The 21,648-nt window shown below is 39.8% G+C and overlaps 1 protein-coding gene across 1 annotated transcript in view; it reads right to left on the bottom strand.

The window, feature by feature from the left end:
- AFG3L2 (AFG3 like matrix AAA peptidase subunit 2) overlaps positions 1-11,131 on the bottom strand; it is a 40,843-nt gene extending 29,712 nt beyond the window's left edge. The window contains exons 1-6 of the mRNA XM_058692760.1: positions 10,802-11,131; positions 6,374-6,473; positions 5,884-5,961; positions 3,083-3,189; positions 2,792-2,944; positions 557-631 (exon numbers count right to left, since the gene is read on the bottom strand). Of these exons, the coding sequence (XP_058548743.1) occupies positions 557-631; positions 2,792-2,944; positions 3,083-3,189; positions 5,884-5,961; positions 6,374-6,473; positions 10,802-10,918 (630 nt within the window). The 5' untranslated portion in view covers positions 10,919-11,131. The remainder of the gene's footprint in view (positions 1-556; positions 632-2,791; positions 2,945-3,082; positions 3,190-5,883; positions 5,962-6,373; positions 6,474-10,801) is intronic.
- Positions 11,132-21,648: the final 10,517 nt, after the last annotated feature.

Below are 21,648 nucleotides of genomic sequence, written 5' to 3' on the forward strand. Positions count from 1 at the left end.
CCAGCTCGTGCTCTGTCTCTCTCTCTCTCAAGAATAAACATCAAAAAAAATTAAAAAAAAAATTTTTTAAAGGATATACATATTTTTTTTTTGAAATGAGAAACGAAATGGAAATTAAAAGAATAAAATATCACAAAACACTTGGGAGAGAGATGATCAGAATGCTTCTTAAACTGATTTGAAAAAAGCTGTCTCAAGACATACGCAATTCAGATTTAACAGTTTTTCCCTAACCAAAACAACTGTTCTCTCAGTCTTGAAAAATTCATAGATGATACTAGAATACTAAAAACTGGGATTTCACCATTTCCTAAATGTACAGCAGAACAATTACCAAATCCAACCCCAAAAAACTGACCAACTTCATAAGGCAACTACGTACGGCATGCACATTCTCCCCTGCGTGCGTTAGAGAGGCCTGTGAGTGCTGTGCTGCCCGAATCTGGCATAGCTGGTGCACAGAGCTACTGCAATGTGAGGGAATGCTTGCTTTCTGACTCTAAATCTGAAAAGTGAATTTACAGCTAATCCACATCAATTAATAAAAATCATTTACCCCATCAACAGGAGTTTTTCCTGGTATAAAAGTCACTCGAACAAAACGCTTGTTGACGACTTCCAGTCTGTCTACCTGGAATTTTAAAAAGTTAATATTCAAACATAAATTTACAGAGAAGACAGATATTCTTTTAAGCCCATTAAAATTGCACATGGTATTTTAGATGTACAAAGAACAATGATGAACAACATAAGGAGGCCCCGTTGTTTCCCCTTCTGGCTTGAAAAATAAAACATCACAAATGCTGTTGAAGCCACCAGTCACCCCCTCTTCCCAGAAGTGGACACTCCCCACATTAGGTGCTGACTGTCCCAAAGCCTGTCCTGGTGCCTGTGCCACACAGATGTAACCCTGAACATACACTCACTGTCACCTGCTTTTAGACTTTAAAAATGGTCCTGCTTGGTGTATATTCTTCTACGACTCTTTTTCCCTTCCTGTTGTATTTTTGAGGTTCATCCCTGCTGACAGGTCAGATCTGCGGGGTACTCCACTTTGGGAGCACACCCCAAGTTATTTATCCATTCTCCTGATAGACATTTAGGCTGTTTCAAAACGTTCACTATCATAAGCAATGCTGTCATGAACATTCCTGCAGATAACTTCTTGGGCACATCTTTAAAGGTTTCTCTGAACATGTACCTATAGACAGATCCAGTAAGGCTGGGTTGCAGGGTACACATACTTTACTATTCTATACTATACTATTAATAGTACATTTACTATACTATTATTTACTATTCATTTACTATACATGAAACTGCTCTCCAAAGTGGTTCTCCAATTCACACTGCACAGCAAAATATTCTATATCCTCACATATTGGTCTACATCCTCACTTCCTAACAGAAGACTTTAATTTTCGCCATTCTATGGGTATAAAATAATATAAACTTGCTTTTTTCTGTAACATCCTAACTACATAGGATTCTTAAGAACACTTTTAAAGACCTTCTAAGTTCTTTAACCCTAAGTTCTAGGTTGATCTGGAGCATGAGCCCTTTGGAAGAAGCTTGCTTTCTGCTGCCATTAAATCTGCAATGGCAGGCAGTTTGTGAGGGAGCCCTGGGTAATTCCAGGAGGAGGTGGAACAGGAAACTACCTGTTCCCAAAGCACGTCATCTGGAAAGGACTAAAGTACTCTACCCCCCATAAAACTGCTGGAACAACAGTAGACAGATTCCAAAGAACCACTAGGCCAAAAGGAGATGCCTCTATGGAGAATCTTCCCTGAGGCCCTGTCACCACACTTTGAAGGATAGCCGTAGCCCCCTCCACAACCAGACAGGAGTTACTTCTTAGAAGGCAGGCTCCCTAAAACATCTGGGTATTATACATAAATATCCTGGCTTCCATGAGAAACATCAACCTCAAAAGTGTGAGTAAGTAATCACTTCCATCCTCACCTTATTGAACAATCTTTAAAAATAACTTTTGATTTTCTATGCTACCAGTAAGTATTACTATCTTACCTTTATTTTATCAATTTCATTGAAAAGCCCAATTCCAAGAGGTTAAGTAATCTCCCCACAGTGACACAGCAGGCCTAACCTGGTTTCTCACTATCACTTCATCCATTCTAAGGCGGACATTTTTCATATTTTAACATCTGAGAAATTAGGATATGTTTGACAACTGGTATTTTCTAGTTTCACTGGCAGCTTACTAAATTTTTCTTAGGAATGGATAAAATAATGCATCTCACAGGCCACAGCATCTCAAAGATGCTGGAGTAGTCTCACTGGGTAAAGCCCAACTGGTAGTGACAAAGGCTCCCAGCAGCCCTGCCTGGGCCCCCACTTAGAGCCCATCCGCTCTCACTTTCAACACTCGGAGTCACTTAGGCACCCAAGTCCAAGCTCATGGGAGATTAAGAGCCGTGGAGTCATAAAGGTGCCAGGAGAGGCTGGCACATTCTAGCAGGGGGAAGGCGGGACTGAGGACACACAAGAAAATGAAAGGAGACAGAGGACAGCCGGAGCAAGGTGAAAGCTAGGTTCTAGTATAAGTGAAAGAAAAGGATTTTGTGGTAAATGTGGGGACAGCTGGGCCAAAACAAATAGGTTGTTCTTCATTGCAATACTTTACAGCATTAAAAAAAAAATCAAGATGAAAACAGTAACTTTACAATGGACAAGCTGGCTAACTTAGTTGACTGTTACTTTGTTGGCCCAATCTACTGAATTTCACCTTTTGAACCACTATAAACCACCAATCCAATAAAATACTTACTACTCCTTTGGAAAGATAGTTATTGACAAAGTCCTTCCAAGTGATTTCTCTCCCAGAGCTCTTGAACAGGAAATAAAACATGACTCCACCCCAAAACAGAGCAGTCCAGAGAAAGTACATCCGGAATTCCTTGTCATCCCATGGAAAATCACCCTGGAAAAAGAAGGAGACAGTCTCTGTGAAGAATGAAAGGTCACAATAGGATCTATGCTATATTGGACACAAATCCCTCCCAACCTCTCCTGGGGCCGCTCCAGATCCTCCAAATTAACACACAGCCTGGAATCAAACCTTCTGGAATCTGGACCACCAGTGAGAATCATCTTTCTTGCCACCTCGTTTTCCACTGCCACCAACTCCTCCTCCGGAAGGGCGCGGGGTACCAGCTGGCTTTGATTCTGTTCATAAACAGAGAGCACATACCGCAGCACAGCAGCATTTTACATCTGTCCACAAAGTTTTCATTAATGCAGCTTAACAAAAGACTTACTGCAAAAGTTCTCGCAATAACTTGTTAATCTTTTTTCATTAAGAAGTATCTAGAGCCAACTATTAACAGCTGTGACCTCGTTGTTGTGTTCTATGCTTAGAAATAAATGTAGGCTGTTTCCTTCTGGGAATCAGAAATAAGAAACCCTTTAGCATCCCTTATCACAGCTTCTCATCAACCAGCAATTCTGGAATCAGCCTGTTTTGTCATGGTGTCCCGACCACATTCGTTGTTGTACTCAAAGTTTGGATGAGTTTGAAGGAAATACTATTTTCACTCTGTTGTAACTAACATACATGTCTTTGATGTTACTATAAGATAAGGAGGCAAAGTTTCAACGGGCACACACTAAGGGTTAGCTTCATTATTTGATAGTTACACCAGGTCCTTGTAAGGCAATCCAATCCTGTACCTCAACTAGATTTAAACCAAGCATAAAAGTCACTGGGCACAGAATAGCTATATTCCCGGGAAACCAAAGCATCAATTTTGTTGCTATTGTGGTTTTAGAACAAGTTTTGACCTTGACTGAGGAATCACAAGTATATCTAGGACTGGAATCCACACTTTTTCAAATGACCTTGACACCTTAAGATTTTACTTAATTTCTTTCTTTATGCTCCTGCCAAGTAGGAACAATAAAATGTGAATAACACCACCTTCCTTAGTATCAAAAATGAGAGTGAAGTTCCAGTCTCTGAAAAAAATCAAAACATTATACAAATCTAAAAAAAAAAAAAGACTTCCTGCAAAATAGCTTATGGCAACCGATCATTCTGCCATGAAGAAGAAAAGAGACTAAGAGCATTCAAGGAGGCTTGCCAGTGCTTTCTACACGTTATCCGCGATACTTGCACAATATACCAACAACCAGGTAAGTATACGACTATACCCGTTTTACAGATGAAAAGGTGTAGCTTAAGGAACTTGGTAAGTAACTGGAGGCAGTGTTAAGTGACACTGAGGAGTGACAGAGCTGTGACTGGAATGCAGGTAAATGAATTCCTGAGTTCCCAGTTGAAGGCACAAGGTAGTTGCTCCCATTTCCCACTCCCATGAAGTGAACACTGTTAACAGTGTTTCTTTCTTCTGTAGGCAAGGCGTGATTTTGATTAACTGACTAAAAAAGAAAAAACCCACCTTACCCACATGAAATTAGTTTCTCAGAATCTGAAATTAGTCACTGTTAAGGGTTGAACTGTGCCCCCTGCCTCCCCAATTCACATGTCAGGAGTCCTAGCCAATTGTGATCTTATTTGGAAATAGGGTCTTCACAAAAAAAAATAGTTTAAGTTTAAAATGAGGTCCTATGGGTGAGTCCTAATACAATATAACTGGCATTCTTATAGAAAGAGTAAATTTGGACACAGACCTGCACAGAGAGAAGGCGGTGCCAAAAGACACAGGAAGAAGACAGTCATCTATAAACCAAGGAGAAAGGTCTAGAACAGATCCTTCCCTCATGGCCCTCAGAAGAAGTCAACCCTGCTGACACTCAGACTTTGGGCCTCCAGCCTCCAGAACTGTGAGGCATTCGTTTGTGTTGTACCACACCCAGGTGTGGTAGCCTGTTACAGCAGCCCTGGGAAGCTAACACCTTTCTCCCCACCCCCACATCCTCTCAAAGAATCACAAAAACTACTCTAACACCTTCACCTACCACAAAGCGACCCCTCCATTGTGTAGGATGGGAGGCTGACATATTCACCCCCCATGATGCATACAAGGAGTTTCTGCACCAGTCCTAAGTGAGGCAGGGCCTGAGAGAGAAAACCCTACCTGTAATGAGGCACAGCACTAGGAAACAGAGTCAAGTGCGTTTCTGAAGTTGTTTGACAACATCCCCTACTATTCCGGGACAAAGGAGCACCTATACAAAAGGTACCCAACTGGTTGTAGTTTAAAAACGGACCTACTATCATTACTCTGCCCCCAACCAAGATAAAAAGACTGCCCACCACACCCCTGGGAAACACTGCACAAATTGCCCATGTCACCAAAGCTCCAATCAGACCACACTTGCGCTTCTCCCTTCTCTTGGCCTCGCTTTCACTCCTTGCATTTTTTGAGTATCTATTTGTTTCTCCAACTAGATCCAAGTTCATTTAAAAACAAGGGCTGAATTACATTTTTCCCTAAAAACAAAGATGCCAGCTGAAATGTGCCAGGCATTGTGCTAAATGCTATCACATGTGGAAAATGGGGACAGGAGTCTCAGGGCCTACATAGTCCCCCCCAGCCACCAAAAACACTGAACCACACCAAAATATGTATCAGATAAATTGCATGTATTAGATTTCTAAGATTTTTCTCAATGATTTAGGTTACGTGTCAAATATATTTACCAAGCATGATATAACAGATACTGACCACTCAATATCTCTAAGGTAACCTTAAATTAATTCGATTTAAAAAATGACAAGAAAATATGAACAGAAAATTAAGGTGAAATGAAACACAGGGTCTATAGAATTTTGTACGTACTTGTAACCTCTCACTTCAGAACTGCCTTAAGAGAACATGTGCTTTGTTCGGTAAAAATTATCACCAACATCATATACTAGAAAACAGTAAGTTCAAACACAGTCTTTTTAAAAGGTACCTTTTTTTTCTCCCACAACTTCTTTAGTTTCACTAGCTTTTTTCCCATTTTTTCCATTAGGAAAGTATTTTTCAAATCCTGTTAGAAAAGAAAAGAAAATACACACCCTCAAACTAAAACTCATTAGGTTTTATCTATGCGTGTTCATTTTTAAAGCTGATACATCATTAAAAAGTATAAACTATAAGTGCAACATTTCTTGTGTAGGAGTAAGTCAAGGTCTAAATAATACAGTTCAAAAAACAGAGGTGTTAAAGAAAAAAGTCTGATTTGCAAGCCAATTTCATTACCTACAAAAGTGTTATAATCAAAGGGGATACATTTTCATCACTGCAATCAGACAAAAGGAAGTAGGGGTGGGATTACTGGAGGAGACGGAAGTTCAGAGTTAACCCGAAATAACAACTATGCATCTATTTAGTAAACACCTGCTGCCAGCACATCTTTAACAAGAATGCAGAACATTATGATCCCACCTAAGTGTGCTTACCTTTTGGAGGTCGAGAACAGAATCTTTGATAAGCAGCAATTACATCTGTCAAGAGAGAATTTCTGCTGGTTGTTGCTTGGGTTGTAGCATATCGACAAAGCTGCAGCATAACATATAAATAAAAGCATAAAGGTTATATCAAAATAAAAAAGTTTAGAAGAACTTCCTTTCCTAATATCACAAAGTGAATTAAATGTTTCTCCCTTCAATGGGTGGTTACAGACTAGCACAGCCATCACCCCCATTTAAAGAGAGGACTAGGGTTGCCTGGGACTCTGCCACTCTATTCCAGTAACCAAACCAAGAGACATTAATTATGATCCAGAAGACAAGAATACTTCAAAATCATGCCTAAGTTAGAATTGTGGCCCCATTACTACTCTCTGCCAACACATTCACTTTGGCATTGTTTAATTTGTAGCACTCAAAAGACAAACTGACACAGAAATCTGCTCCTTCATGCTGTCCCGTGGGCAGGGTCTATAAAACTGCAAGACATTCACCTGAAATTACAGAACAGTGTGGCTTGTAAATATAATACTAAATACCTCCTAGTTCCAGGAGAAGGAAGTTACAGTCCCACATCACTGATAATCCTTACTCTAGTTAACATTTGCTAAAGTTATTCGATATACTGTCATCCTGGTGAGAACGCTGGTGATACAAGTCCCATTACAGATACATCTCTGCCTTAATAACATATGTTGCTAAAAAGTTACTTTTTAAAGTAAGGTCTAGGTAAGTGAAAGTATAACATAAACATACTGAACAAGCTCCCTATTAAATTTTTAGGCACACAATTAAAAGCAAGGTTCATTGAGGGGATACATCCAAATCTGGCAATGAAAAACTTCAAGTAATCCTATCCCTTTGCAAAGTGAAACTTCATCACCAGTTTTTGGGAGGATGAACTTATAAATACAGATGAAAATGTTTAAAATGAAGTTCATCTGTATTAGCATCCACCAGCATTGCTGCCTCTATGGTCTGATGAGGAAAACACAACATTGGAAAACCACTTCACATCCACTAGGGTGACTATGATCAAAAAGACAGTAAGAAGAGTTGGTGAGAATGTGGACAATGTGGAGAGCAGAGCCCTCGTGCACTATTGCTGGGAATGCGGAGCGGTACAGCCCCTCTGGAAAAGTTCAGCATTCTCAAAACGTTAAATGCAAAGTTACCAGATGATCCAGTTAGTCCACTCCTACCCAAGAAAATGGAAAACATATGTCCACACAAAACCTTGTAAATGAACGTTCACAGCAGCATTATCCACTAGAGCCAAAAAGTAGAAACCCAAATGACAATGAACAGATACATGTGACACACTAAAAAAACGAAATATCATTCAGCCATAAAAAGGAATAAAGCACTGATACATGCTACCACATGGATAAACCTTGAAAACATTATGTTAATTAGTTAAAGAGACTGGACACAAATGGCCACATAGTATATGATTCCACTCATATGAAGTGTCCAGGATAGGCAATCTACAGAAGCTGTAGATTAGCAGTTGCTGAGGGCTGGATGAATGAATGGTTGGGGAAAAATGGAGAGTGGCTCTAATTGGTTACAGGCTTTGGGATGATGAAATGTTCTGGAATTAGTAGCGATGGTTGTATAACCATGTGAATATACTGAAGACCACTAAGTTGTACACTTTAAAACGATTAATTCTATCGGATGTGAATAACAAAATGTCAATAATTAAAGAATGAGCTGATTTTACTTCAAATTAATATACAATTCTACACAGCAAAATAAGACAGAAACACTGACAATGATCTTGGTTGACAGCAATGCCGGTCTGACAGAATTTGGAGCTTCTGTTGTTAGCCCTCCCCGACCTCTGGGAACACTTGGCCTATGAAACAACCACTAATAATAATAACGTATCATAAACGAATAAAGTTTTCAATACCAAATCCATTAAGGGTATAGATTAAAATGATTTGTTAGCCAAGATGGACAAGGCAGCAAGTCACACTGATTCACTGGGCCATCTACTCTAGGCCACGCACTGCTAAGTGGTGGGGAGTCCCCAGTGGGGCAGGTTGGAGGTCAGAAGCAATCCTTACCTCCGGGAAGCTCAGAAGTGTAAGGGAGAGTGTGGGGACAAATCTATCACAGGATGGTATAATACATGTAACAATACAAAACCTCTAAGTATATACAACAGAGGTAGGTAGCACAGAAGAGGAAGTGATTACACCTAAGGATATTACAAGTAGTGACATCTAGGTCTGGAATTTGAAGGAACCATAATCACCAGGCAGACGGTGTCACAATTTTTAATTCTGTTAAAGCTGGAAATCTGAATTTTTTGACTGATGATCTTTAACACATCTGGTAGGAACTTCAGTTACGCATCTATAATGGGAGAAAACGACTAGTTCCCAGGGATGCTACCATGAGGATCAAATGTAATAATGCATGTAAAAAGCACTGTTAAAATCGTATGATGATACCTAGATTCAAATGATCATTTCCAATTACTCTGAAAGCTTTTTGAGAGTAAGTGCTCATCATCACCTTATCAAGTAGGTCTTTATGTCACCATAAAGTACAGAATTGGACACAAGGTATGTACTCCATAAATACTTATTGGCCAGTAAACCACCTTCAGGCTCTATCTTCAAATCGTGCTGACCTGGAATACCTCTAGCAATAATCCTATAACTACTTTTAATGCTGAAGTTATTTTCTCTACAGGCACCATCAATGAAACTTTTCTCTGCTTATCTAATCCAAGCCCATTCAAAGGATAATATAAAAAAAATATCAACTCACAAGATTTAAGTTCAGAGCACCTCATTTTAGAGGATTATCTTTTATGTTTGACATTAGGAGCAATTTTTAGCTGCTTTATCATCAGTCTTATTTCTCTGAGCATAAAACCTGAGAACGGACATCTCACATCAAAGTCTTCCCCAAGAAAACTGTGAGAATCGTTCTTGTCTCTGACCTTTAACAGCAGCACAAACCTAAAGGACAAAGTCCTTTCAGACTCCCTTGCAGGTAGCACAAGAATGCCCTAATGTCCCCAGGGAATGTGTCACAGATTCCCCAATCAATCAGCTATTGCTATCAGAACAGGGGACTTCTTTATACCTCAGCGTGGAAGACTCACAGGACAACGGTGCCACTCAAAAGAGAAAGGGCCCAGACAAGATTCCTGACATAAAAACTGCAAACTCACAAGGCAGATCCCTACCTGCTCATTACAGGTCTGAGTCCAGTATTTACTAGGGACAAAAGGAGACGGCAAGATACTATGGCAAAATGGATGTAATGCAGGAAACATGAGGCCTAGTGCAGGGCAGTAGGGAGTAAGAAACAAATTAAGATACCCAAGACAGGCAACAAAGCTTCGAAGAGTAAAAATCATGAATGCAGGTACTATTAATATGCCCTTTTAAGTGGAGAGGCTGAAAGTGGTTCCTCAAGGGCATCTGGCTAGTAAGTGGCAGGTTCCTGTGACTGTCTCCAGGGCCTTAACCACCATGCTCTTTTGCCCCATGCTCCAAGGAACCAATGCAAGGCTGGTCTCTAAAAAACTGGCAGACAGCAAGAAACTGTCACTGAAATAGCTGATATCGCCTACCCATCACATGAACCTTTACTTGACAGATTACAGCCACGGTCCTGTGACAACACACTATCCTCACTCCAGAAAACGGTATTACCATAGCCCATACGTGTGGAGCCCTGTTACCACCAAGAGAGAAATAGCCTCCCACTGAGGACAGGGCTTCTTATGCAACTAAAAACATCCTCTACTCTGAAGAGGTGACGTTATTAATAATCATCGTTAGTATGTATTATCTACTATGGGGCAGACCCAGAATGCCAGCAATAGTCCCATTCAACAGATGGGGAAATGGGGGTTCAGAGGTTGAGTAGCTTACCTCCAAAACCTGTGCTATCATTAAATCACGCTCAGGCTGCCGACCCTTAAAACACATGCACAGCACCTGCTTTCTATTTTTCCAATACCATGAAAGCAGCTCAAAGTAAGGCAACCCGTGCTGGAGATATAACAAATTCCTTAACGTTTGTTGGTCTCAGTTGCTTTACCTGTAATATGGTTCGGCCCTGAATCAAGTCAGAGGACCCTCCCAGATGATTATTTTGAAGCTCCCTGACGCACAAATATCTGATTCTACCCGTTTTCAAAAATCCAATTCTCTACCAAGGGTCTGACACGCTGATGTGACCCACGAGATAAATGATCTGAAACGCAGGGCGTCCTGGCATGGAACACGCAGCGCACGCGGCCTCATTCACGCGAGGAAGCCGCCCCTGACGCCCGCGAGCGCGCCCAGGGGCCGGTGACCTTGACGCCCTGCTCTCCAGGGCCGGAAGCGGGCCCGAGGGCCGAGCCGGGCCGGAGGCGGAGGGCGCTGGGCCTCCGGGACTCACCGTGCGGAGGCAGGACCGCTCGGTGGGGCCCATGCGGCCGCCAGGCACGAGCAGCAGTGGCAGGCCGCGGGGCCAGCAGCCGCCCCGGCCCCACAGCCGCAGGCAGCGGTGCGCCATGGCCGCCAGCGCCGCCCGCTCGGGCCGGGGGCGCTGCGCAGGCGCGGCTGGGCGGCCGGCGTAGGGCAGGCGGCGACGGCTGGCCTCGGGCCGCGGGAGACAGCTCGGAGCAGAGAGTTCGTGAACGACGCTACGGGCCCACGGCTCACAGGCGAGCCCACACTCTCGACGCGCGCGTCTTCTCCAGACCCCGCCCCTCCCGGCGTGCTAACGTCAGCCGTAGGGCGGGCACTCCGGTCCAGAGCTGCTCCTACGGCTCCGCAGCGTCCTCTCTCCACCTGGGCTAGAGGCGGGGCCTAAACAGGAGGAGCGTGGAGAGCGAGTGGAAGCCAGTGGGTAGGGCAGAAGGAAGAAGGGAGGAAGGCAGGGCTAGAGGCGGGGCTTAAGGGAGGAGGGAGGGGTGCGGGTGTAGAGGCGTGGTCTAAGGGGAGAAGCTTGGGGTGGCGGGCGGGGCGCGAGGGTGGAGCTGGAGGCGAGGCCCAAGGGAAAGGAGAAGAGCCTGCAGGGCGGGTGGAGGGAGGGGCTGGAGGCGGGGCGCAGGCTGGGGGGCGGGACCAGCCGGGGGCTGTCGGGAGGCAGCAGCCCAGGCTGCTGGGGCCCCAGACAAATGGACCTTTACCTGTCAAGGTGCGAGGCCATTCTCGACATTTTGGGCATTTACACACGCTAAGTCACTCGTGAAATATTTTATTGAGCGCCTAATCAGTCAGTGGCGGCAACGTCCAAGGCTCTGAAAATGCCAAAACACACATTCCCAACACTAGGAGAGCAGCCCAAATAATCACAAACCAGTGAGCTAAATGCAATAATAAAAGTGTTGGGACGTCAAGCTTGGGCCCATCAGGAACCGTTTCAAAAAAAAATGATTCTCAAATGAACTCAGTGGAACTGCACACTGTTTCGCACACCATGACTGTGAAGTAGAGAGAGGACTTTGGAGCCAAGTTTTACATGTCCCTCTGTTTCCTATTAGCTCTACCAGTAGTATGTATGATATAAATGATAGCTAATGTTATGGATGGGGAGGAACAGGAAAGGCAGGAGATGAGGCTGAGGAGGGGTACAAAGGTGGCATCAGAAATGTCGTATATGCACATATACAGTTGGGAAAGATCTGGAAGAACAGACATTAAAATGGTAACAAAATCTCTCACCTGTCACAGTGGCAAAATCCAAAATATTGACAACTCACTCTGCTGGCTAGGCATTCTCAGAAATAACTGGTGAGCACACGGAATGGTGAAAGCCTATAGAAGGGAATTTGGCAATGTCTGCCTAAATGTTAAATGCGTGTATTCTTTAACCTGGATATTCCATTTATGAAAATGTACCCTAATGACGAGCTTGCACACATGCAAAATGCTGTGAGCACAAGGTTAATCATTACAGCATTGTTTGTAGTCACAATTATTGGAAATAAACATTCATCTATAAGGGACTGTTTAAAACAGTGGTAAGTTGGGGGCACCTGGGTGGCTCTGTGGGTTAAGCATCTGACTTTTGATCTCAGGGTCATGAATTCAAGCTCCACTCTGAGCATGAGGCCTACTTTTTTTTAAAAAATGGTAAATTCATATCGTTATTAAAAATGTTTTTTATCAAAGTATAATTGACATACAGTATCCTATTAGTTTCAGATGTACATAGTGACTTGATATTTTTATATATTATGAAGTGATCCCCATTAGTCTAAATACCATCTGTCACTATACAAAGTCCTTACAATATTATTGACTATATGCTCTAAGTGGTACATTACATCCCCATAACTTATTTATTTTATAACTGGAAGTTTGTACTTCTTAATCCCCTTCACCTATTTCATCCACCACTCAATCCTTCCCCATCTGGTAACCAACAGGTGGTTTCCTGAATCTATGAGTCCATTTCTGTTTTGTTTGTTTTCTTTTTTTATTCCACATATAAGTGAGATCATACGGTACTTGTCTTTCTCTGTCTGACTTATTTCATTTGGCATAATACCCTCTAAGTCCGTCCATGTTATTACAAATGGCAAATTTTCATTCTTTTTTATGGATGAGTAATATACCACATCTTTATCCATTCATCTATGATGCTTAAGCTGCTTCCATGTTTAGCTACTATAAATAATGCTGCAATGAATATAGGGGTATGTATATCTCTTCCAATTGGTGTTTCGCTTTCTTTGGATAATACCTAGAAGTGGAATTGCTGGATCATATGGTAGTTCTATTTTTAATTTTTGAGGAACTCCACACTGTTTTCCACAGTGGCTGAGCCAATTTACATTCCCACCAACAGTGTATGAAGGTTCCTTTTTCTGCACATCCTCACTAACACATATTATTATTTTTTTTATAATAGCCAATATGACAAGTGTGAGTTGATATCTTATTGTGGTTTTGGTTTTCATTTCCCTGATGATTAGAGATTTTGAACATATTTTCATGTGCCTGTTGGCCATCTGTATGCCTTCTTTGAAGAAATGTCTATTCAAGTCTTCTGCTCATTTTTTAATCAGGTTATTTGGGGTTTTTAAACATTAAGTTAGATAAGTTCCTTATTATCTTTTGGATATTAACCCCTAATCAGATGTATGACTTGCAAATCTATTCTCTCATTTAGCATATTACCTTTTCATTTTGTTGATGGTTTCCTTCTCTGTGCAAACATTTTTTAGTTTAATGTAATCCCATTTATTTTAGATTTGTTGCCCTCCTTCCTGAAGGGACAGGTCTAAAAAGTTATTGCTAAGACTGATGTCAAAGAGCTTACAGCCTATGGTTTCTTCTAGGAATTTTATGGTCTCAGGTCTTACATTCAACTCTTTAATCCATTTCGATTTTATTTTTGTATAAAGTGCAAAATAGTAATCCAGTTTCATCCTTTTCCATGTGGCTGTCCAGTTTTCCCAGCACCATTTATTGAAGAGACTGTCTTTTCCCCATTGTATATTCTTGCCTCCTTTGTCATGGATTAATTGACCATATATGCATATTATTTTGTTTTGTTCTGTTTCTGAGCTCTCTGTTCTATTCCACTGGTCTATATCTGTTTTTGTGCCAGTACCAAACTGTTTTGATTTTATAGCTTTGTAATATAGTTTGAAATCAGGGAGTATGATACCTCCAGCTTTGTTCTTCTTTCTCAAGATTGTTTTGGCTATTTGGAGGTCTTTGTGGTTCCATACTAATTTTAGGATGCTTTGTTCTTTGTTCAAATGCTATTGGCATTTTGATGGTGATTACACTGAATCTGTACATTACTTTGGGTAGTATGGACATTTTTTTTCTTTTTTTTAATGTTACTTTCAGTATAGCTAACATGCAGTGTTATGTTAATTTCAGGTGTACAATATAGTGATTAAACAATTCCATACATTACACAGTGCTCATCATGACAAGTATACACCTTAATCCCCATCACCTGTTTCATCAATCCCCCCCCCCCCCACCTCTTCAGTAGTATGGACACCTCAGCAATGTTAATCTTTCCAATCCATGAGCATGGAATATCTTTCCATTTGTTTGTGTTGTCAATTTCTTTCATCAATGTATTATAGTTTTCAAAGTACGAGTGTTTCACTTCCTTGATTAAATTTATTCCTAGGTATTTTACTCTTTTTGGTGCAAATTTAAATGTGATTGTTTTCTCAATTTCTCTGATAGCTCATTTTTAGTACATACAAATGCAACCAATTTCTGTATGTTATTTTTGTATCCTGAGACTTTACTGAACTCATTTATTAGTTCTAATATTTTTTTGGTGGAATCTTTAGGGTTTTCTATGTATAGTATCATATCATCTGCAAATAATGATAGTTTTACTTCTTCCCTTCTAATTTCAATGCCTTCTATTTCTTTTTATTTCCCAGTATAATGGCTAAGACTTCCAATACTATGTTGAATAAAAGTGGTGAGAGCCGGCATCCTTGTCTTGTTCCTGATCTTAGAGAAAAAGCTTTTAGTTTTTCACCATTGAGTATGATGTTAGCTGTATGTTTGTCATATATGGTCTTTATTACATTGGGATACATTTCTTCTATACCCATTTTTGTTCTTCCATACCCGTTATATTGAGGTACATTTCTTGTATACTGAATTTATCATATGGATGTTTAATTTTGCCAAATGCTCTTTTTCTGCATCTATTGAGATAATCATATGACTTTTATCCTTCATCTTCTTAATGTGATGTATCATATTGATTGATTTGTAGATGTTGAACCATCCTTATATCCCTGGAATAAATCCCTCCTTGATTAAAAGGAGTGTATGCTCCTTTTAATGTATTATTGAATTCAGTTTGCTAATATCTTGTTGAGGATTTTTGCATCCATGTTCTTCAAGGATATTGGGCTATAGTTCTCTTTTTTTGCATAGTGGCTTAGTATTTTGGTATCAGGGTAATGCTGGCATCATAAAATGAGTTTAGAAGCTTTGCTTCCTCTTTGATTTTTTGGAGTAATTTGAGAAGAATAACTACTAACTCTTTTTTTTTAATGTTTATTTATTTTTCAGACAATGCAAGAGACAGAGTGTGAGCAAGGGAGAGGCAGACAGAGGGAGACACAGAATCCGAAGCAGGCTCCAGGTTCTGAGCTGTCAGCACAGAGCCCGACGCGGGGCTCAAACTCACGAACTGTGAGATCATGACCTTGGAGGAGTTGGACACTTAACTGACTGAGCCACTCAGGCGCCCCCTGCTAACTCTTAACGTTTCACAGAATTCATCTGTGAAGCTGTTTGGTCCTGGACTTGTTTTTCAGGAGTTTTTAAATTACTGCTTCAAAATCATTACTTGTAATTGGTCTATTCAGATTTTTTATTTCTTCATGATTTAGACTTGGGAGATTTAGTGTTTGTAAGAATTTACCATTTTTTCTTGATTGTCCAATTTGATTTGTCCAATTTGGCATATAATTTTCATAGTAGTCTCTTGTAATTCTTCATATTTCTGTGGTGTCCTTTACAATTTCACCTCTTTCATTTCTGATTTTATTTATTTGGGTCCTCTTTGTTTCCTTGATGAGTCTGGCTAGAGTATTACCAATTTTGTTTATCTTTTCAAAGAACCAAGTTTTCGTTTCATTGATCTTTTCTATTATTTTTTAAAATCTCAGGGTACCTGGGTGGCTCAGTTGGTTAAGCATCCAACTTTGGCTCAGGTCATGATCTCACAGTTGGTGAGCCCAAGCTCCGCATTGGGCTCTGTGCTTACAGCTCAGAGCCTGGAGCCTGCTTCAGATTCTGTGTCTCCATCTCTCTCTGCCCCTCCCCCACTTGCACTTTGTCTCTCTCTTTCTCTCTCAAAAACAAATAAACATCAAAAATTTTTTAAAAAAATAATAAAAGAATACTCAATCCAAAATAAAGGGTAGGGGGGGAGGGGGAGAAAGAAAACAAAGAACAGATGAAACAAAGAGAAAGCAAATTGCAAGATGATAGATTTAAAATCAATCATATTGGGGCACCGGGGTAGCTCAGTTGGTTGAACTTCCAACTCTTGGTTTCTGCTAGGGTCATGACCTCAAGGTTCTTGAGTTCAAGTCCCATGTCAGGCTTTGGGTTTATAGTGTAGAGCTTGCTTAGGATTCTCTTTCTCACCTACTCTCTCTGTCCCTCCCCTGCTTGCATGCTCTTTCTCTTTCTCAAAATAAATAAATAAACAAACTTAAAAACAATAAAATAAGGGGTACCTGGGAGGCTCAGTTAGTTGAGCATCTGACTTCAGCTCAGGTCATGATCTTGCAGTTTGTGAGTTCGAGCCCCATATTGGGCTTGCTGCTGCCAGCACAGAGCCCACTTCAGATCCTCTGTCCCCTTCTTTCCCTGTCCCACACCCCATTCGTGCTCTCTCTCTCAAGAATAAATTTTAAAAAACATTAAAAAATTAAATGAATCATATCAATAATCACATTAAATGTAAATTGTACAACCTAATTTAAATTGTACAACTTAATTTAAAGGCAGAGATTGTCAGAATGGCAAAAAGAAAAAAAATGCAACCATATCTGCATACAGGAATGCACTTTATTTTTTTTTAACTTTGTTTAAAAGTAATTTTTTTGTTGATTATTTATTTATTTATTTTGAGAGAGAGAGAGCACGAGCAGGGGAGGGGCAGAGAGAGAGGGACAGAGAGAAAATCCCAAGCAGGCTCCACACCATCAGCTCAGAGCCAGATGTGGTACTCGAACTCACAAACCATGAGATCATGACCTGAGCCAAAACCAAGAGTCGGACACTTAACGAACTGAGCCACCAGAAACCCCCAAAATCCCACTCTAAATAAAAAGACAAATAGATGGAAAATACAAAAATAGAAAAAGATATACCATGCTCACACTAATCGAAAGAAAACTGAATAGACAAGGTAGATTTCAAAGCAAAGAAGTATAAGACAATTTCAGAGCAAGCAGTTTTACCAAGGACTTAGAAAAAGTATAATTTTTCATGATAAAGAGGTGAATTCATCAAGAGGACATAATAATCCTAACATCGTTGCACTCATCTAGAGAGCTTTAGGATGTGTGGAGCACAGACTGACAGAACCACAACTTAACAGTTATATTTGGCGCTTTCAAATCCTTCTTTCAATAATTGACAGAAAATTAGAAAATCAGCAAGTATACTGAAGATTTGAACAACATGATCAACCAATTTAACCTATTTGGCATTTATAGAAAACAACCCCCATCAACGGCAGAATACACATTATTGTGAATTGCACATGGAGCATTTAAGTTAAAACTTATTCTGAGCCAAAAAAAAAAAAAAAAAGAGGAATCAAACTATACAAAGTGTGTTCTCTGACCACAATGGAATTAAGTTGGGAATCAATATCAGGAAATATATCTGGAAAAAGATCATCAAAATACTTGGAAACTTAATAGCATACTTTAATAATCCATAGGTCACAGAAGAAACGGAAAGGGAAGATACAAAGTTTTAAAAACTGAATAAAAATTAAAGTACATCAAAACCTGTGGGACAAAGCTAAAGCAGGAGTTGGATGAATTTTTATTGCCCTAAACTTGTATTAGAAAAGAAAAAATTCTCAGATCAATGATTTTAGCTTCTACCTTAGGAAACAAGACAAAGGAGAGGAAATAAGACCCGAGAAGAAAACAGAAAGGACAAGAACAGAGTGAAAATCAATGAAATTGAAAATAGGGTGGGAGAGCATGGAGAGAATTAATGAATGAAAGTAAAAGCTCTTTCTTTGAGAAAATCAATAGCCTGACTGACCAGGGGGGGAAAAAAAGACACATTACCAATATCAAGAAGGAGAGAGTTGACATCACTTCAGATTCTGCATATATTAAAATGATAATAATTGGTATTATGAACAACTTTAGGCCAATAAACTTGACAAATTAGATGAACTGGACAAATTCTTTACAAGATACAAGTTACCAAAGCTCACTTTTCAGATAACCTAACAAGCCATATATTTATTGAAAGAAGTGATTTTTTAGTTAAAAACCTTCCACAAAGAATAGTCCATGCTTAGATAGCTTGATTGGGGAATTCTACCAGACATTTAAGGAGGAAATAATACCAGTTCTACAGAAAATTCAGGAAATGAGGAAATGCTTCTCAATTCTTTCTATGAAGCCAACATTACCCTGATTTCAAAATTACTGAAAGGAAGACATTACTGAAAGGAAAAGAAAACTACATACTAATATCCTTAATGAACATAGATGCAAAAATTCCTACCCAAATATTAAAAAATTGAGTCAAACAATATAGAAAAATCATAATACATTATGACCAAGTGGGGTTTATCCTAGGAATGAAAGTTTGTTTTAACATTCAAATATCATCAGTGTAATTCACCGTAGTGAAGACTAATATATAAGAATGATAGGGGCACCTGGGTGGCTCAGTTGGTTGAGTGTCCAGCTTCAGCTCAGGTCATGATATCACAGTTTGTGGGTTCCAACCCTGCGTCAGGCTCTGTGCTGACAGTTCAGAGTCTGGAGTCTGCTTTGGATTCTGTGTCTTTCTCTCTCTCTGCTCCTCCCTTGCTCCCTCTGTCTCTCGCTCTCTCTCTCCAAAATAAACATCAAAAAAATTTACAAAAAAATTTCAAAAAAAAATCCCAATAGATGCAGAACAAAAATATTTGACAAAGCCCAACATCTATTCCCGATTAAAGACTAACATCACAAATCAATCAACATGATACACCACATTAATAAAAGAAAGGATAAGAACCATATGATCCTCTCAATTGATGCAGAAAAAGCATTTGACAAAATATAGCATCCATGCTTTTTGTTGTTGTTGTTTAAATATTAATTCACTTTTGAGAGAAAAAGAGAGAGAGAAAGACAGAGCGCAAGCAAGGGGAGGGGCAGAGAGAGGAGACACAGAATCTAAAGCAGGCTCCAGGTTCTGAGCCGTCAGCACAGACCCCATCGTAGGGCTTGAACTCACAAACAGTGAGATCATGACTTGAGCTGAAGTCGGACACTCAACCAACTGAGCCACCCAGGCATCCCCATTCTTGATAAAAACCCTCAAAAAGTATGTATAGATGGAACGTACCTCAACATCATAAAGGCCACATATGAAACACCCACAGCTAAAAGCACCTTCAATAGGGAAAAACTAAGATCTTTTCCTCCAGAGTCAAGAACAAGAAAAGGATGTCCACTCTCACCATTACTATTTAACATAGTATTGGGAGTCTTAGTCTCAGCAATCAGACAACACAAAGAAGGAAAAGGCATCCAAATCAGCAAAGAAGAAGTCAAACTTTCACTATTTGCAGAGGACATGATGCTCTATGCAGAAAACCTGAAAGGCTCCACCAAAAAATTGCTAGAACTAAGACTTAAATTCAGCAAAGTCACAGGATATAAAATCAACGTACAGAAATCTGTTGCATTTCTATACACCAATAATGAACAGAAGCAGAAAAAGAAATCAAGGAATCGATTCCATTTACAATTGCACCAAAAACCATTATGATACCTAGGAATAAACCTAACCAAAGAGGTAAAAGATCTATACTCTGAAAACTATAGAACACTTATGAAAGAAATTGAAGAGGACACAAAGAAATGGAAAAACATTTCATGCTCATGGACTGGAAGAACAAATATTGTTAAAAGCAATCTACACGTTCAATGTGATCCCTATCAAAATAGCACCAGCTTTCTTCACAGAGCTAGAACAAACAATCCTAAAATTTGTATGGAACCACAAAAGACCCCAAATAGCCCAAGTAATATTGAAAAAGAAAAGCAAAGCTGGAGGCATCACGATTCCAGACTTCAAGCTATATTACAAAACTGTAGTCATCAAGACAGTATGGTACTGTTCCAAAAACAGACACATAGACTGAATAGAATAGACATAGACACATAGAATAGAACAGAGAACCCAGAATTGGGCCCACAAATGTATGGCCAACTAACAGAATAGAAGACTCAGAAATGGACCCACAACTATATGATCAACTCATTTCAACAAAGCAGGAAAGAATATTCAGTGGAAAAAAGACAGTCTCTTCAACAAATGGTGTTAGGAAAACTGGACAGCAGCATGCAGAAGAATGAAACGGGACCATTTTCTTACACCATACACAAAAATGAACTCAAAATGGGTGAAAGATCTGAATATGAAGACAGAAAACCATCAAAATCCTACAGGAGAAAATAGGCAGCAACCTCTTTGACCTTGGCCGCAGCAACTTCTTACTAGACACATTGCCAGAGGCAAGAGAAACAAAAGCAAAATGAACTATTGGGATTTCATCAAGATAAAAAGCTTCTGCACAGCAAAGGAAACAATCAACAAAACTAAAAGGCAGCCTACAGAATGGGAGAAGATATTTGCAAATGACATATCTGATAAGGGGTTAATATCCAAAATCTATAAAGAAATTATCAAACCCAACTTCAAAAAACAAATAATCTAGTGAAGAAATGAGCAGAAGACATGAACAGACATTTTTCCAAAGAAGACATCCAGATGGCTGACAGACACACAAAAAGATGCTCAACATCACTCATCATCAGGGAAATACAAATCAAAACCAGGATGAGATACCACCTCACACCTGTCAGAAGGGCTAAAATTAACAACACAAGAAACAACAGATGAGGAGGATGCAGAGAAAGGGGAACCCTCTTGCACTGTGGGAATGCAAACTGGTACAGCCACTCTGGAAAATGGTATGGAGGTTCCTCAAAAAGTTAAAAATAGAATTATCCTATGGTCCAGCAATTGCACTACTAGGTATTCACAGGGATACAAAAATACAGATTCAAAGGGGTACATGCACCCTAATGTTTATAGCAGCATTATCAACAATAGCCAAACTACAGAAAGAGCCCAAGTGTCCATTGACTGATAAATGGGTAAAGAGGTGGTGTGTATATATATATATATATATATATATATATATATACACACACAATGGCATAATACTCAGTCATCAAAAAGAATGAAATCTTGCATTTTACAATGACATGGATGAAGCTAGAGTATATTATGCTAAGCAAAATAAGTCAGAGAAAGACAAATACCATATGATTTCACTCATATGTGAAATTTAAGAAACAAGACACATGAACATATGGGAAAGGGAAAAAACATATAAAGAGAGAGATAGGGAAACAAACCATAAAAGACTTAATGATAGAGAACAAACTGAGGGTTGATGGAGGGATGTGGGTGGGGGATGGGCTAGATAAGTGATGGATATTAAGGATGGCACTTGTTATGATG

The sequence above is a fragment of the Neofelis nebulosa genome, chromosome 11 (genome assembly GCF_028018385.1).
Source record: "Neofelis nebulosa isolate mNeoNeb1 chromosome 11, mNeoNeb1.pri, whole genome shotgun sequence".
In the NCBI taxonomy this organism is placed as follows: Eukaryota; Metazoa; Chordata; class Mammalia; order Carnivora; family Felidae; genus Neofelis; species Neofelis nebulosa.